Here is a 16,437-nt window from a genome sequence, read left to right on the forward strand (position 1 = left end):
GCTGGCGTCAGCCGGTTGCGCTGCTGCATCATCTCCGTCCAGGTAAACAACAAGGGCCAAAGAGTCGTGATCTGTCTGTCGCTCTGCAGCACTCATCCATTGCGATAGGTCGCGCAACAGTGATCCAGTACACCGAAGAGAGGGCTCTCCAGGGGGCAAGGCCAAGTCTTGCAAGCCGGCTTCAAGCTACCGCTCGCCGTTAATCCCGTCATGTGGTTTCCCATCCATGAATGATGACAGGCGCCTGTCCCGACGGCAGTTTACCCCAGATTCATCGCTGGTTCTAGACGGCTTTCACATGCAAGCATCGACCAAATAATCCGGGGGAGAGGGCATCATGCGGCAGGTGTTGGAGACTTGCAGCTGAGGATGGGGCTCCGCTTGGGTCTGTCACCTGACGCGGCGACTGGGAGGCCACACGACACGAGTCTCAGTGTGGGGGAGGGACGGAGTTGGGCCAGGACTGGCCGGAAGCAGTGACGGAGAGGAGCAGAATCACATGCCAGACGACCAACTTGTGAAAGGAGCGCGCGCATGTCGGACAGTTGGAGATGGGTCAGGTCTGGGCGCCGATTTCCCCATGATTGTCGAGAACACCTCGTGTTGCACATTTTGAGATCAGAAGCTTTTTGCGATCGGTTTTCACGACGGATGAGCACACGACGATGAGCACGCACGTAGAAGGGTAGGGAATAACCCCAACCAGGATGCAGAGGATTCTGACCCCCTCTGACCCCCACCCATGGTCTGTCCATTTTTTTTGTACTTGCGACCTCGGCGGAGGTGCACGCGAAACCGCAAAAGACAGCTCGGCTTGAATTGATGCGAATTGCGGTCCCTGGCGAAGAGGCTCCAGTGGTTCATGCTGGCTTTAAAAAGGGTCAACCCATTCAAATTTGGGGTTCACCAGCGGCATGACCGGACTGAGCAACAAAGGCGCGCAAGAGCATCTTTTCAAACAGCTTCCCGATACTCCTAACTGGTCCTGTCAGGCTTCGGCTCGTTCACGAGGTTTCCTCCATCCCATTCGCCACATATCCATGACCATTGTACTGTGAGGGATTGGCTAGCTAGGCCGAGTTTAACTGGAACCGGCAATCGGCAGGTGCCCCAGACGCCCCGACCGCCCCTCCTTTCCCCCCTCAAGCGCCAAACCGCGCCCCCCAAGAGCCCCCCAAAAAGGCCCCAGAGGCCCGAAAGGCGTCCCCCTGCAAGCAGCCCCAGTCGACCTCGGCTCACGAATCGTCGCCCCAGCACCGACACCGTCAGCAGCAGCTGCGTCCAGCCCGAGCGCCGGCTCCTCAGCATTTAGTCCTCGGCGCAGCGACTGCGACAGCATTCCCCCATTGTCGCTTCCAGCTCCTCATAAACCTCCCCTCCCATACCTTTCATTCTCCTCTTGATTTCTTCCTCCCCTCGAACTCCTTCCATCCCATTCCTCTTCCGACTCTCCCTCCCCATCTTCACTACCACACACATCAGTCAACATGGCCCCCAGAGTTATCGTTGTCGGCGGTGGTCGTAAGTTGCTCCCCACGCCCATTTGGCAGGACAGAAACCTCCCCCCCGCGCCATGGCCCTTGTCGTCATTGCCGGCGGCTGCGGTTTCACGTGTTCCTGCATGAATCAACGCCTAACTGACATGCTTCCCAGTGTCCGGCCTGAGTGCGGCGCACACCATCTACCTCGCTGGCGGCAATGTTGTCGTTCTCGACAAGCAGGGTGAGTTGACCTCTCTCTCACGTGTGATGACCCATGTGCTCAGAACCCACACTAACGCCACTCGGCCCAGGCTTCTTCGGAGGCAACTCCACAAAGGCCACTTCCGGCATCAACGGTGCTTTGACGAGGACACAGGTCGATGCCGGCGTCGCCGACAGCGTCAAGCAGTTCTACGACGACACCCTCAAGTCCGCTCGTGATAAGGCTCGTCCCGACCTCATCAAGGTCCTCACCTACAAGTCCGCTGCTGCCGTTGAGTGGCTCCAGGATGTCTTCAACCTCGATCTCACTCTCGTCTCCCGTCTCGGGTAAGTGGTCATCAAAGCCAGAGCTCTCGATGCTATGTACATGCTAACCGCCCCTCGCAGTGGCCACTCCCAGCCCCGAACCCACCGTGGCCACGATGCCAAGTTCCCCGGCATGGCCATCACTTACGCCCTGATGCAGAGGCTCGAGGAGCTCGCCGAGACCGAGCCCACTCGCGTTCAAATCATCAAGAAGGCCCGCGTCGTCAGCCTTAACAAGGACGGCAACACCATCACCGGTGTGAAGTACGAGCACAACGGCGAGGAGCAGGACCTCGATGGCCCCGTCGTCCTGGCTACCGGTGGTTACGCTGCCGATTTCACCGATTCATCGCTGCTGAAGCAGCACAGGCCAGACACCTTCGGCCTCGCTACCACCAACGGCTCCCACGCCACTGGTGACGGCCAGAAGATGGTCATGGCTATTGGCGGCAACGGCATCGACATGGACAAGGTTCAGGTTCACCCCACCGGTCTCGTCGATCCCAAGGACCCTGGCTCCAAGTGGAAGTTCCTCGCTGCCGAGGCTCTGCGTGGTGAGGGTGGCCTGCTGCTCAACGCTGACGGCGACCGTTTCTGCGATGAGCTCGGTCACCGTGACTACGTCTCCGGCATGATGTGGAAGGAGAAGGAGAAGAACAAGTTCCCCATCCGCCTCATCCTCAACTCCAAGGCCTCTAACACTCTTGACTTCCACACCCGCCACTACTCTGGCCGTGGTCTGATGAAGAAGATGACTGGCGAGGAGCTGGCCAAGGAGATCGGCTGCAAGCCTGAGCACCTCCAGAAGACCTTCCAGACCTACAACGCCATTGCCGATGGCAAGCAGAAGGACCCTTGGGGCAAGAAGTTCTTCCACAACCTGCCCGTTGACATCAACGACGACTTCCACGTCGCTGTCATGGAGCCCGTGCTTCACTTCACCATGGGCGGTATCGAGATCAACGACAAGGCTCAGGTCCTCAACCAGGAGCAGAAGCCCTTCGATGGTCTGTTCGCTTGTGGTGAGCTTGCCGGTGGTGTCCACGGTGCCAACCGTCTCGGTGGATCCTCCCTTTTGGGCTGCGTCGTCTACGGCCGTGTTGCCGGCGACACCGCCAGCAACTACCTCTTCCAGAAGGCCCTTACCGGTGCCACTGGCGCCTCTGCTCGTATGGGCCAGATCTCCCTGCACCTTGACCCCTCTCAGCCTGGCCGCGTGACGGTTGAGTGGGCGAACGGTGGCGTCTCTGGCTCCTCGGGCGACGTCCCCCAGCAGCAGACTACCGCCGCCGCTGGCCCTTCTCCTACCGGCGACGCCCAAAAGGCTGGTAAGTCCAAGGAGTTCTCTATTCCCGAAAAGGAGTTCACCATGGAGGAGATTGCTAAGCACAACACCAAGGATGATCTTTGGGTCGTCGTCAAGGGTGTCGTCATGGACCTGTCCAACTGGCTCGAGGAGCACCCCGGTGGTCCCCAGGCCATCATGAACTTCATGGGCCGTGACGCTACTGAGGAGTTTGAGATGCTGCACGACGACGAGGTCATCCCCAAGTACGCGCCAGAGCAGGTTATTGGCCGTGTCAAGGGCGTTGAGCCAACGCTGGAGCTGTAAAGGAGACGAAACACGGTGCAACGATATATGATCAAGGGGCGGAGGCAAGACGAAGCGACAAGATACCTGTGACTGAGTAGAACGGAGAGGAGAAATACTCGGTGGCGCAACAACGCGGGCTTATAAGCAGCTCGTGTTGCATTGTATTGATAGATACGTACGTGGTGTTGTCTTTGGATGCCCAGACCACCAAATTTCCAAGGCTTTCAACTTTCAATTCCTTTTTTTTGATAATCGTATGGTTGACAGTATGTCTGTGAATATGTTCCGTGCCACGGCCCGACGCTCGTGTCGCTGTCATGCACCGTGATCGTTGCTAGCCCACGAGTCCACCACCACGGCTCCGAGGGAACAATGCTATTCAAGTTGGGTTCTAGTTGTTCTGGCCCTCGCCACTGATGCAAGGCAAGGCCAGTCGGGTTGGTAAGCGAAGGCCCTCGGCCGCGTCGACTGGAGAGCCGGAAGCTCTGCGGCCAAGTGGGCCCAGGGCCGAGGCTCAGCAGAGCCCCCCTCGTGATCGACCAACGTACTCTTTGCCTCAATCTCGATGTCGGAGTCGTCAATGAACCCAGGATATTTAGGATACGCTGACTCACCTGGGTCAGTCCAGGCTGACACATGCAGGCAGGCAGGTCTCGTTCAGCTTGAGCCGTGGAAATTCCTCACGTGGTCAGTTTCCGGCGCACATGTCTAGGGGACAAGCTTTCGAAGGGCCACGAGTTTGGCTTCGCGAGCTTCCTCGACCTAATTCGACTTGCTGAGCTTGGATGACATCAACCATGGCCCAGACCGGTATCGGAGACACTATTCATGATTCTGGCCTGCTTCGGACGTCTTTGACTCAAGTTGCCACCTTTGGGGACTCCAGAGGCAAACAAGTATTGGTGAACGACAAATGCTGGGCAGAAAGTCTACAAAACCCCATCAGAGAGACCGACAAAATTGGAGACGCTACTGGGCCATGCCGCATCGAAATTGCATCTCAGAGCGCAGGTCTGGATTGCTCTTCGACTTCGGGATTCGGGAACCACACCTCTGATACCACTCACTAGCCTGTGAGATCGAGGCTGGTGACCGCTCTGCAAAGCACGACCAGATCACATGGGCAGCCAGCCCGCACGATCCCCATTGTCAGTCCGGTTCCACAAATGCAGTGAAGCAGCATGATCACAACCCAAAAATGTGTTGCCAGGCCAGGTCGGGCCACGTCAACTGCCAATGACAGGTCGTGCTTAGCTTTATGCTTCCCTCCTGGGACGTAAGCTTCAAGTTCTAACGGGGCCGAACAGGATCTTTGGGGTCATCAAGGCCAGCACTGTCGTTAGTCTGATAGAGGGACCCAGAAAGAGGAAGCAATCTACACGGCCGCGCCTGTGCCGCCGAAGCAACGCCTCGAGAAAGGCCAAGAGGTGGCGAAAGGTCTGCTTTCCCTACGTCGCAAGCCCTCTTGGCCTGCATCCCTTATTCTCACGAATGACCACCAAATCTCCTAACAGGCGGGCGGCGCGTGCTCGTGGTCTTGGCTGCTTGTTCCTACGAGAGACAGGACGAGGGGCCATTTGGTGGCGCACGCCAGGAAAAGAGGTCAAGACAAACGAGGCGCAGAGCTCTGACCGACAGGGCTGATGAGTGTAGTCCGGCTCAACGCATTGTTCTCCTGGCAGAGCCACCCCTCACAGACGGCCGTTGTACCCCGACCGCTACCTGGCCATGCCGGGGGCGTCCATCAGGTCCCGGCACAGGTAGGCACGGCAGGTAGGCGGGCTGGGCTGGACTGGTTCCTCGCCGAAACAGCTTGTTTTTTTAGCTTGTCTGATGGTCTGTCCACCCGCCTGCTTGCCTTGCCTGGGTGCCCACCCGCCTGCCTTGCGGACATTGCCTGGCTGATGTGGCTGTTGCGGCTACTGCTTCGTTCTGGTGTCGGGCGTTGTTAGAGGCGAGGCACCCCTGTGTAGCGGCGAGCAGATGATTTGCGGCGAGTTGTGGTGCTGGGATTCCGGCATGCCGAACTGCATGGGCGAGGGTTAGACAGGGGCGAATCAAGGCTGGGAGGAGGAAGGGAAGAGGAGAAGACAGGTGGTCCTGAGTACCTACCTAAGGTAAGTATGGCATGACGCTCACGGGCGGCCGTCCAGGATGTCGTTCGTTGTGTTACGTGTTCGCCGAGGGCACCCAAAGGAGGCGGTCCAGGGACGAGAACCTAGTCCGCGTCGGTACATTGCTTTGCCCTAAGGCCTGGGGTGCTATACCACACACGTCTACCTCACGGCACCTTACCTCAGGTACCTAGGTAGGTACCTACATGAGTATGAGATACTTGGGTAAGGCAGTGAGGCAAGGAAGGACTGCACACATGTACATGACATGGCGTACCAGCCAACGTCAGCTTGTTTTGAGAAGGAAGAAAAAAGGACGACCAGCAATCTGTGCGCGCGTGCTCGATGAACTGATTCACACGAGAGAGTGAGTGATGGCAAGGCAAGAAAAGAACGCCTCGAACCGATGTACGAGCCTTGCCAGCCGGGATCCAACCTCGGAACATGGCTACGCCCGCCACGAGCACTGGCGAGACAAGAGCAAGCCAAAAACGCCGCCTGCTTGTCTCGTCCGAGTCTCGTCTCATCACAGCGGGAAGCACTGTCGCGATGGTCTGAATGAAGTGACTCCGGTAGGCGGGCAGGCAGGTAGGTAGGCAGGCAGGCAGGTAGGCAGGCACGCACGGCAGAGACCAGTTCATGGCAGCCCCTGGTCGACCCTGATCGCCACGCCCATCAAATCAGCGGTGGGCAGAGACGAAGACGAAGACGAAGACAAGGGAAACAGGCACTGAGCAGAGTGGTCAGTGGCAGCGCATGAGCCCAGCCCACGGGGTCGGTCAAGGGGGCAGGAACCGATGCACCGGGTCTTTACGGTAGCGCGATACTGTGTACTTCAGCGGTACCTCGGATGTGGACCTCTTCCCCCGCAAACTCCGCGACTCTCCACTTGCTGGCCAGGGCCTTCCCCTCTCAGATGCCGGCGCACCGTGAGCGTGTGTGCAGGAGGGCGAGGAGAGGCAGGGGGGATGAGGCGGAGGACTCCGCACTGTGAGTCTTGGGTTGGAAGAACGGCACTCATCCGCTGTCCTTTGCCTGCCTCCAGACTATCAGACTCGGATCAGACTCGAAGGGAAAACGTACATGGTATGAGTGCACCTTTCAGGCGGCGGGCCCTACGCACTGCGTACCTTATTACGGTTTACGCTTTTGCCCCACATCGTGTGCCGTTGGCCGACAGTTTGCTGTGTTTGGTGCCGAGTAAAGGTCACACACACACACACACACACACAGAGCGAGAGAAGAAGCCTCACCGATTTACCACCTTCAACCTTGCGCAGCATTCTTTGCTGGTCGGCTCAAAAACCAGGTCGCTGTGCCCGACCGAGTAATCCGAACCATGTTTCATGGCATCTGCCTAGGTGATCACGAATCATGGGTGCATTTGAGACATTCAGCCCAGCGAGAGATCGGGTACCACGTCGTGGGAATTGCGCGTCTCGGGAATCTGACTAGGTCGCCCAGCCCGCCTGCGAGACACCTGAAATTCAATTGAAAGGGAGACAGGTAGTTGGAGACGAGAGAGTGCGAGAGAGAGAGGGAGAGAGTGCGAGAGAAAGCGCGCGGGCCACCCCTCACCAGCCCTCAGAAGGATGGGCATAGCATGATTGGCGACGAGATAGACGGTATGGACAGTGTCCATGGCATCTAAAGCCACGGTGCAATCAGAGGGGTGGGCGGTGGTGGTAGGCGGGACGAGGAGATAGGTCGTTCCGCCTAACATTTCAGGCCAGAATGCTCACCAACTGACATGTCGTCTCCAAATGGCACGAACAGGTTCTGGGGCGAGGCGTTCCTGTCACACCTCACGGCCTTCCCTTGCCCCCCAAGCCCCCTAAAACATGCACTGGCAAGGTCGTAATGTGTTGGTCGAGTCTTGTCACTTCCTGTCCTCAGCCCACCTCACACGCCCACATAGACGCATGGCGTGTGACTGCGTTTCTTTTGGAGCATGACCAACACCGCTTCTAACGACTACGTACGTAAGGTACCTACCTGCCTAGGTAAGGTAGGTACTGAACAAGGCGCCATGACTTACCTCGCGACCTATCGCGCGCCACATTGCGGCCCATCGCCGCAACGCCTTGGATCCTTGGGATGTGATGATGCTTTCTTCAGTCCGTGTTACGCTGGCATGGCAGATGGCGTCCGGTAGTCGGTTTTCGATGGTACTGGGTCTGCCATGCTAAAGTCTGTTCCGTCAGTCCAAAAGAGGTGCGGTATTCGTGTGAACATGGATGACTTGGACCTTTGGGGTAAGGTGCCATTTCCTACTGACTGTGGCAGCGGTCTCGAGTGACAAAGCGGTACATGGCAGACTCGAACGCTTCCCGCCCTCCTCATCAAGCCCAGCCAAGAGCTGTGGGAAAAGACATACCATTCCTCTTTGGGGCCCGTCTCAGCGGGTCAGGCTTGACTCCTTGAGGCTTGGGATGAATTTTGGGGCGTCAAGCGGGGGCAGGGGAGGAAAAGGTCTGGGTGGGGCGACACTGTGCAGGGCTCGCCCCCCTGTCCAATCACAGACACAGCGGCAGGGCTACCTTGAAAACCTCGTTGATCCCTCGACCCTCTCTTTCTCTACTCTCGCTCTCTCTCGGTCCCTCTTTCTGAGTGTGTGTGTGTACCTACTCGAGGGTGTGTTAGTGGTGTGTGTGTGCCCGTCTCTCCCACCGTCCTCCAGGTACCTGCCTACCTCCCTCCTCCAGGTGGCCCTGGTGAGGTGCCTAGCGCGTGCGAGGCTTTGCAGTGTCCCCCCTCGTTCTCGCTTCTGGCTTTTCCCCCTTCTCATTCCCATTCCCATGCCCATCAGCATCCGCCCCCCTCCACGTCAACATTTCCCCGTCTCCCGTCTTCCGTCTGCCCACCCCGTGGCCCCCCGTCAAAGTCACCTACCAGCTTGCTCGCCTCTCATCGAGGTCCCACACACGCCCAGGCCCAGCCCAACCCCAGTAAAGCAACGCAGCCCACTCTGACGGCCAGCCAAAGTAACCCGGCACCCAGCGAACCCGCCCAGTACCACCAAGCACTAGGTACCTAAAGAGGCACCCACTCCCCCCCCAGGAGTGCCCAGCCGAACCCATCCATTATTACCCACACCTGTTCGTCCTGTCGGGTGACCCGGTCTCCTCGTCTGTCACTCTTCACCTCCATACACTTTGTCGACTACGACCTCAATCAAGCCGACGACCACGACCACGATCGCATCTTCCCCGCCAAATCCTGCGGCCGCTGCCGGTCAAATGGTCGTCCTCCGAAATCGACGACAATCTCCTGCCGTCACCTCTGGACGCCCCCGACTCTAGCCTGCTCGTCGAGCGGTCCATTTTCGACGACACCCCGACGACAAGCGAAGGCCGGACGCCGTCCACCCGCTCTCCACCATGGCGATTGCCATGGGCTGGCAGAAGCCCGACAATGTCGCCGGCTCGTCAGCCCCGGCCATCATGGTCGGTCTCTTCGTCGCTTCTGGCGGCCTTCTTTTTGGCTATGATACAGGGTAAGCACGCACCAGCCACGATCGGCCGACCGAGGGAACGCGCGATCACTGCGACTACAAACCATCAAAATGTCATGACGAAGGAACACTCGACTAACTGGTGCTTCGCCATCATGTAGCACGATAAACGGCATTCTCGCCATGGAGGCTTTCCGACGAGACTTCACCACTGTGCCTCAGGGAGCCGACGGACGATATATTATCACGGCCGCCCAGTCCTCCATCATCGTCGCCATCCTCAGCGCGGGCACGGCCCTCGGTGCACTACTGTCTGCGCCGGCAGGCGACACCATCGGCCGTCGCATGTCCTTGCTTGTATCCGTCGGCGTCTTCTCCTTTGGCGGTATCTTCCAAGTCTGCGCGCATAATATCGACATGCTTCTTGTCGGAAGGTAAGCATCATCTGCGGCTGGCCCTGAGCCGCGAGATTGTCATACTTGGGGGCTGACCGGACACAGGTTCTTTGCAGGTGTGGGAGTAGGCGCCATTTCGGTCCTCGTCCCCCTTTACCAGTCTGAAATGGCTCCAAAATGGATACGTGGAACACTCGTCTGCGCCTATCAATTCTCCATCACCTTGGGTTTGCTTTGGGCCTCGAGCGTGAACATGTTAACTCAACACATGCAATCACCCGCCGCCTATCGCATACCACTGGGCATCCAGCTTGTATGGGCTGTCGTACTGGCTGCCGGTCTTCTCGTTCTACCCGAGACTCCACGTTATCTGGTTAAGTCTGGCAAGCAAGAGGCGGCAGGCCTCTCGCTCAGTCGACTTCGCCGTCTCGACATCACTCATCCGGCCCTCCAGGACGAATTACGCGAGATCGTGGCCAACCACGAATATGAACTCACTTTGGGCCCCGACTCATACCTCGAGCTCTTTACCGGCCACCCGCACCTCGGACGACGTACCCTGACCGGCTGCGGACTGCAGATGCTGCAGCAACTCACTGGTATCAACTTTATCATGTACTACAGCACCACCTTCTTTGACGGTGTCAATGTCGATGACCCCTACCTCAAGTCCCTCATCCTTCACATCATCAACGTCTGCTCCACCATCCCGGGCCTATTGGTCATCGAGACGTGGGGCCGCCGCAAGCTCCTCATTGTAGGCGCTATTGGTATGGCCATCTGCCAGCTGTTGATCGCCTCTTTCTCGGCAGCAGCAGGAGCCCATCTCCGGCAGGCTTCGCAGATCATCCTCATCGTCTTCTGCGCCATCAACATATTCTTCTTCGCGGCCTCCTGGGGTCCGGTGACGTGGGTTGTCACGTCCGAAATTTACCCCCTGAAGATCCGTGCCAAGGCCATGTCCGTATCCACCTTTGCTAACTGGCTGCTGAACTTTGCCATTGCCTATGGAACGCCGTTCATGGTCACGGATGAGCCTGGATCTGACAACATTGGGCCCAAAATCTTCTTCCTCTGGGGCGCCTTCTGCATCATCGCATTATTATTCGTATGGTGCATGGTATACGAGACCAGCAAGGTCAGTCTCGAGCAAATTGACGAGATGTACGAACGCATCGACTACGCTTGGAACAGCACGCGATTCGAGCCCAGCTGGAGCTTCCAACAGCTGCTCACAGAAGGCTGGTCTGATAGTGGGGTGCCGCCTCACCCCGAACACGAACTACAACAGACGTCATCGGCGTCAACAACTCAATCGAGCTCTAATGCGCCATCAGCACCAGGGACAGGGGTTTCTGGGAGCACGTCATCGTCGACGTCAGAAAACAAAACACAACCACAGTTGGGCAACGTTGATTTTAGTTATTGATCTATACCCCAAAGCATGAATCGCTGTTGTCATTAGGATCACCTTCGTTCTTTTCTCTTTTCTCGTATCATACCATATACCGAATATCAGCTACCAGCGACGGAGTTAACGAAGTAACGGAGTTCAAAGGTAAGGGAACGGCCGGCACGGGATGGGTTGGAGGTCGGGCCTCGAGGACGGAGGACTTGACCGGAACATGTTTGGGCAATTCATTTTATCAACGGCGTGCGTACTACATACTCGATACGTGCTCGGCGCGGAAAGTCCATCATGTCTCTTACAGGCTCGAAAAGGGATGTCTGTAAACTAACAGGCCTATGGTGGGCAGGGGTTGTTTCCCAGCATGCCGTCCGGGCGCGGCGTAGAGTAATCAGGCTGCATTCAGCACACCGAAAGGGGCCGTTTGGCAGCTTGCATAGTTTCGCACAATGAAATCGTTCGATCATATAAATGAAATGGTGATGAAGGGCAAGTGCCGCGAGTGATATGTGACTGGTTTGTGGATCTTTGACTACCATGGTGGATCGTACAAAGGGTTTACATGGGGAAATCTGCGTGGTAGTCTCTAGCGACGAGGTTGTCTGTCTCATGGTCTCTCCTTGTCAGGCCACGCATCTTTCTACTGTGCGGGCCAAGATGGATATCCTTGACTACATGCGTCAAATCATGAGGGTTCTCCAGGCCATCTGTACATGACGCACACGAGTTCTAGGAAGCCGGGGTTTCTAGTCTTGGATGTCCTTAAAACCTCATCATCATTGTCTCTTGAAATTATCCGTGAGCGGGCAGACAGACCCTTCACAAAAAAAAAATCGACGACGGTGAAGATCCGGCCGTAGCGCTGTGAACACATCCTGCATCTTTCTTCATGCAATCGAGAGTATCACTTAGAACCTTGCCTGTTGTTCACCATCGGCCACGTCTTGCCGTCTTTATGACTTGTGTGCGTAGTAGAGATGACTGCGATCGGCCCGCGACCTCATCACCTTTGCCCTTCCTAGTCATCCACCTTCCTAGTCATTCAATCAACAGTGCGTTCTGGGTCGTTGCCGCGGCGCCACGCATGTGATCATGAATAGTTGTATGGCCTTTTCTTTCCACGAAGGGCCGCAGAGCATAGGCCTGGGGGCTTCCGTACGGTTCCGAGCGCTGCCTTGGCTTCGTTCCAGACCGGCACTGTTCTTTTCTTCGACGCCGTGCTCTCTCCCTGCGGATCCTTCCTGGCTGCTGCTCTGGTTCTTGGCACGCATTTCTGGCGTCGCAGCTAACTTGGAACTCTCGGTTGATGCAGCGATCTCCGTTATTCACAGTCTCGGCCGTGATACACAGCGGTATGTCTGTAAAGGAAGAGCCTTCCTGAACCAAGAGACAGAGACAAGAATAAGCACCATCGAAACACGCTGACTCTGACAACAGATCCAAGCATTGCAAAGAAGAGCACCAGACATAGCAAAGCGGAGAGCAGGTAAAAAACCAAAAGAAATACCACGCCCAACCCAGCATGAGTCGGCTGGAGGACCTCGACGAGGAGGTCCTGGCCATTGTGCTCAGGTCTGGACTCATCAACCTCAACAACCCCGGCACGCAATACGAAGTCTCCCATGCCATCGACATGGCTCTCGGGCTCGCTGGCGATGAGCAGATCAACATTGCCATAATGAGGAGCGTGCAGGGTCAAGTGGCTGCTTCTGCTTCAACCTCTGCCCCAACTACCATGCCTCCTGCCACGGAAAAGGGTGCGGAACAGCCCGCCTGGATCGGTGAAGCGGAGAGGAAGAGAATACTGGCCCATCTAGAGGCCGAAGCTGGCTCTGTTGACGAAGCTGACGATGGGAGAGGGTGTGATACGGATACATTGTGCTCCATCTGCCTCGAGGTCATGGAGCCCGAGAAACAAATCAAGCTGCCGTGCGGTCACGTCTGGTGCAAGAAGTGTCTCTGCCGACACCTCGCCAGCGGTCTGGGTCCCGGCGCCGCCTGGCCGCCCAAATGCTGCGACCCGCTCGCCACGTCGACGATCGCTTGGCTGGACATGCCCGACGTGCTGCGCCTCTGGCTGCAGGCCCAACAGCAGAACGAGACACCCGTCGGCGAGCAGGTTCATTGTGCTCGCCCGGGTTGCGGCGAATTCATCCCGGCGAGGCTCACTGAGCAAACAGACGCCACATGCCTGGTCTGTGGCGAGAACACATGCCGTGCCTGCCGCCGAGTCTCACATCCAGGGCGGCCCTGCACCGCCGATGCGGAGGATGAGATGCTCAAGGATCTCATGGATGAGAAGGGGTGGTCGAGCTGCCCGCAGTGTAGTCGGATCATCGAGCTGACTGCCGGCTGCAACCACGTAACGTACGTTCACTCTGGCTGCTTTTCGTCCGGTGGTTTCATTATGAAGTTGAACGCCTGGGGACATTTCTGTTGATTCAACGATGAAGTGGAGACTGATTGTATCATTGCAGATGCCGCTGCGGCGCCGAATTCTGCTTCCTTTGCGGAGAGCCGTTCCGTTTCACGCACCGATGTCCACGATACGGCGACGACCAGGGACTGCGCGTTCCAGTACGGGAGCGCCGTAGTCAATATCACCAGGGACAGGAAGACGAGAACAACGGAGCGAGCGAATACCGACAAGTAGTACAAGAGCCGGACCACGGAGACCTTCGTCTCGATACTTCATGGAACTTTGAGCCCGTCCAGACGCATAGAGGCGACCAAGCGCAGCTGAGATCCACGTGGAGGCCTCAAGAGACTCGCCGACTCATGCAGATGCTCAATCAAACAGCGACGGAAGACGATTCTGATGACAGCTCGATGCCAAGCCGGCCATGGCCTAGTGGCTTCGCCCGACGACCTGACCGTGGCAGCCAGAGGCCGTCATCTCGTTCCATGCAGTCGAGTGCCACTGTAGTAGATCCTTTCGGCAACTCGTGGGCCCAGCACACTCCCCTTGCTCGATTGGCTCAACCTGCAACGGCCGGTCGTGACGAGGAAGTCGGGGTACGCCAGGGCAGAGACCGGAATACGTCCCCCTCCCGGCGCCCCTGGATAGGAACGTACGGGCTAGAACATTTCCCCCCGCTGGCTCGTCCAGCACGTGCGGCTCTCTCGAGGCAGACGGCCGGGGCCTTGACCGGCGCAGCACCTGAAGGTCTCGAACAAGGTGGTTCACAAAGCCAGCAACAAGGCAGATCCCCTTCGTCTTCACGCTCCCCACGCTCTATACGCCGCATGTATGGACAGCCACCGCACAGCAGGGCATTTGAGGATCCCGCTGATCGGTAGGCCTTCTTCCTCTGCTGCTGCATTGATGAAAGAGCAGGGACTGACCGCGAGGACGACAATGTTTGGAGCTACCACAATTATGGCGGCTCATTCGTCAGATCACTGTATAGGAGCGGTAATACAATTAAAAGGGAAGGTTCGTTAATCCACTGATTCTTCAATTCTTCGGGTATCCTTCCTGTCGTGAATTTCCATTGAAGTTCTAATTCTGAAAACGGGCCCCCACAGATCGGCCTATGAAGAAGATTGCAAGAAGACCCTGGGGCCTCCTTTCAACAGGCCCCTCTCCTACGCGTCCGGGACGTAGACAACGTCCTTGCATAGTACGACCACCTTTTTGAAGAAGCGACGCCACTCGAGAGGATCGCCCTTGATTTTGACGAACCGTACGTCCAGAAGTTCCTGATCGTCCGGCAGCTGGTGACGGTCGACCTGAATTTCGCCGTGAAGGCTCTGCTTGCGACCGTCCATGGTGCGGACGCGGACGGTGGCGACGTGTTCTGCGTACAAGCTTGGCGTCACGGGAGGCGAGGGAACGCCAAGCTGATGGAGGGCATCGCCGAGCACTTGCACGAGGAGCTGCGGCGACATGTGGGAGAAGAAGCGCGTCAGAGACTCGGCTGGTACAATGTCGCGGAACTGGCGCGCGGCCTGGGTCAGGGTCAAGGGGAGGCCGGGGTTCTGCGAGAATTGGCTCATTGTGGGCTCATCAACGAGATGGTCTAACACCTGGCTACGGCCGTGTGGCTTGGGGAAGGTGCTGGTGTCACTACGCAACGCTGGCTGTGTCGAAGAGATGGCCATGGAGCCAATGGAACGCAGGGCAGGGCGTTCATAGTCCCAGTCTATGTCGGTAATGTGTGTTTCGGGTTGGGTAGACGAAATCTTATCCGGTACGCCTGAGCCGTCAATGTCCATGGCGTCGGCCACGGTTGATGAGAGTTGCTGGGAGGGCTGCTGGCTGAAATCGATGCGTAGGTTCTGCAGCATTTGGGTGGCCAAAGTGAGCGGGTCAGCGACCTTGCCGTCCACGGTCATCAACGTGTTGTTTCTCGTATACCAAGGGTGCTGACGTATTTTGCTGAAGGAAAATCGGCTTGCGGGGTCGACGCTCATCATGCCGCGGAGGAGTGAAAGCGCCTCAACAGGGAGTCGATCCCAAAGGGCATCTGTGCTACGACCCTTGGTTCGGAGGTACTCTTGATACTCCCAGCTGCCCTTGGAGGGCTCATCCCATGGAGTGTTGCCCACCAACAAAACGAAGAGGATCACACCGCACGACCAAATGTCTACGAGATCTGGCGAGTACTTGGCTGTTGCTTTTCCGTTCTTATCGGAGCGCCCACAGGCAAGAATCTCCGGCGCGATGTACGGAGGGCTTCCGCACAGGGCCGAGCTGGTCTTGCGCTGCCCCTTGTACTCAAACATGGTTGCCATGCCGAAGTCGGCGAGCTTGAGATTCCCCGTTTCGGAGAGGAGAATGTTCTCTGGCTTCAGGTCTCGGTGGGCGACGCCTTTGGAGTGCATGAAGCTCACGCCGCTGACGAGCTGGAGGAAGTAGATGTGTGCGATGTCCTCAGAGACACCAACATCGGCCTCAATCTTGTCGAACAAATCTCCGCCCTCGGCGAATTCCATAGCGATCCATCGCCAGATGTGGTCTTCTCCTGTGGCGAACCACTCTATGATGTTGGCGTGCTGGCCAACATGAGAGTGAAGGGAAACCTCCATCAGCATCTGCTTGGCAGAAACGCGGCCTTGGCGGACAGCATAGTCCTTGTGGATGAGCTTGACAGCAAAGACTGGCGATGTTGTATCGAGGGGTATGGCCTTTTTGATGCTATTCAATGTTAGATCTCTGTTGCGTTACACTGAGAGCCAGAAGGCGGAGACAAGACGCACGATGCATAGGCTCCCCGTCCAATAGTTTTGGACACGATCCTGAAGGGCAGGTTGTTGGGGAGAGGGTCTAATTGGGACTGAGCCATTGTGCATTAGTCGATTGCCAGGCTCGTCACCTCGAGATGGTTATGTTTGATGATCCTAGGCACACGCCATTTCGATCAAGCAAGTGGGATGGTGTTGAGACGGTGAGTGCACTGGTGACTGCCTTCAGGTAAGTAACTAGGTACCTGAGGAAGGTAGCTAGCTAGCTAACTTGCG

General features: G+C 57.2%; 3 protein-coding genes across 3 annotated transcripts; 2 read left to right on the top strand and 1 right to left on the bottom strand.

The window, feature by feature from the left end:
- Window positions 1–1,487: 1,487 nt before the first annotated feature.
- Window positions 1,488–3,621, top strand: D7B24_009041 (uncharacterized protein; the record flags this gene model as incomplete). Its single annotated transcript, XM_028643119.1, has 4 exons — window positions 1,488–1,521; window positions 1,654–1,722; window positions 1,793–2,030; window positions 2,091–3,621. The coding sequence occupies 4 exons, from the start codon at window positions 1,488–1,490 to the stop codon at window positions 3,619–3,621; spliced, it is 1,872 nt and encodes a 623-aa protein (XP_028493181.1).
- A 5,476-nt stretch (window positions 3,622–9,097) lies between these two features.
- On the top strand, window positions 9,098–13,414 carry SNF3_2 (Plasma membrane low glucose sensor; the record flags this gene model as incomplete). The annotated part of the gene is made up of 5 exons (XM_028643120.1): window positions 9,098–9,213; window positions 9,333–9,605; window positions 9,672–10,811; window positions 12,306–12,326; window positions 12,451–13,414. 5 exons carry the CDS (start codon window positions 9,098–9,100, stop codon window positions 13,412–13,414), a joined length of 2,514 nt encoding a protein of 837 aa, XP_028493182.1.
- Window positions 13,415–14,562: 1,148 nt separating this feature from the next.
- On the bottom strand, window positions 14,563–16,262 carry CHK1 (Chk1 protein kinase; the record flags this gene model as incomplete). The annotated part of the gene is made up of 2 exons (XM_028643121.1): window positions 14,563–16,114; window positions 16,177–16,262. 2 exons carry the CDS (start codon window positions 16,260–16,262, stop codon window positions 14,563–14,565), a joined length of 1,638 nt encoding a protein of 545 aa, XP_028493183.1.
- Window positions 16,263–16,437: the final 175 nt, after the last annotated feature.

This window comes from Verticillium nonalfalfae, assembly GCF_003724135.2.
Source record: "Verticillium nonalfalfae strain VnAa140/NRRL 66861 chromosome Unknown scaffold_87, whole genome shotgun sequence".
Classification (NCBI taxonomy): Eukaryota; Fungi; Ascomycota; class Sordariomycetes; order Glomerellales; family Plectosphaerellaceae; genus Verticillium; species Verticillium nonalfalfae.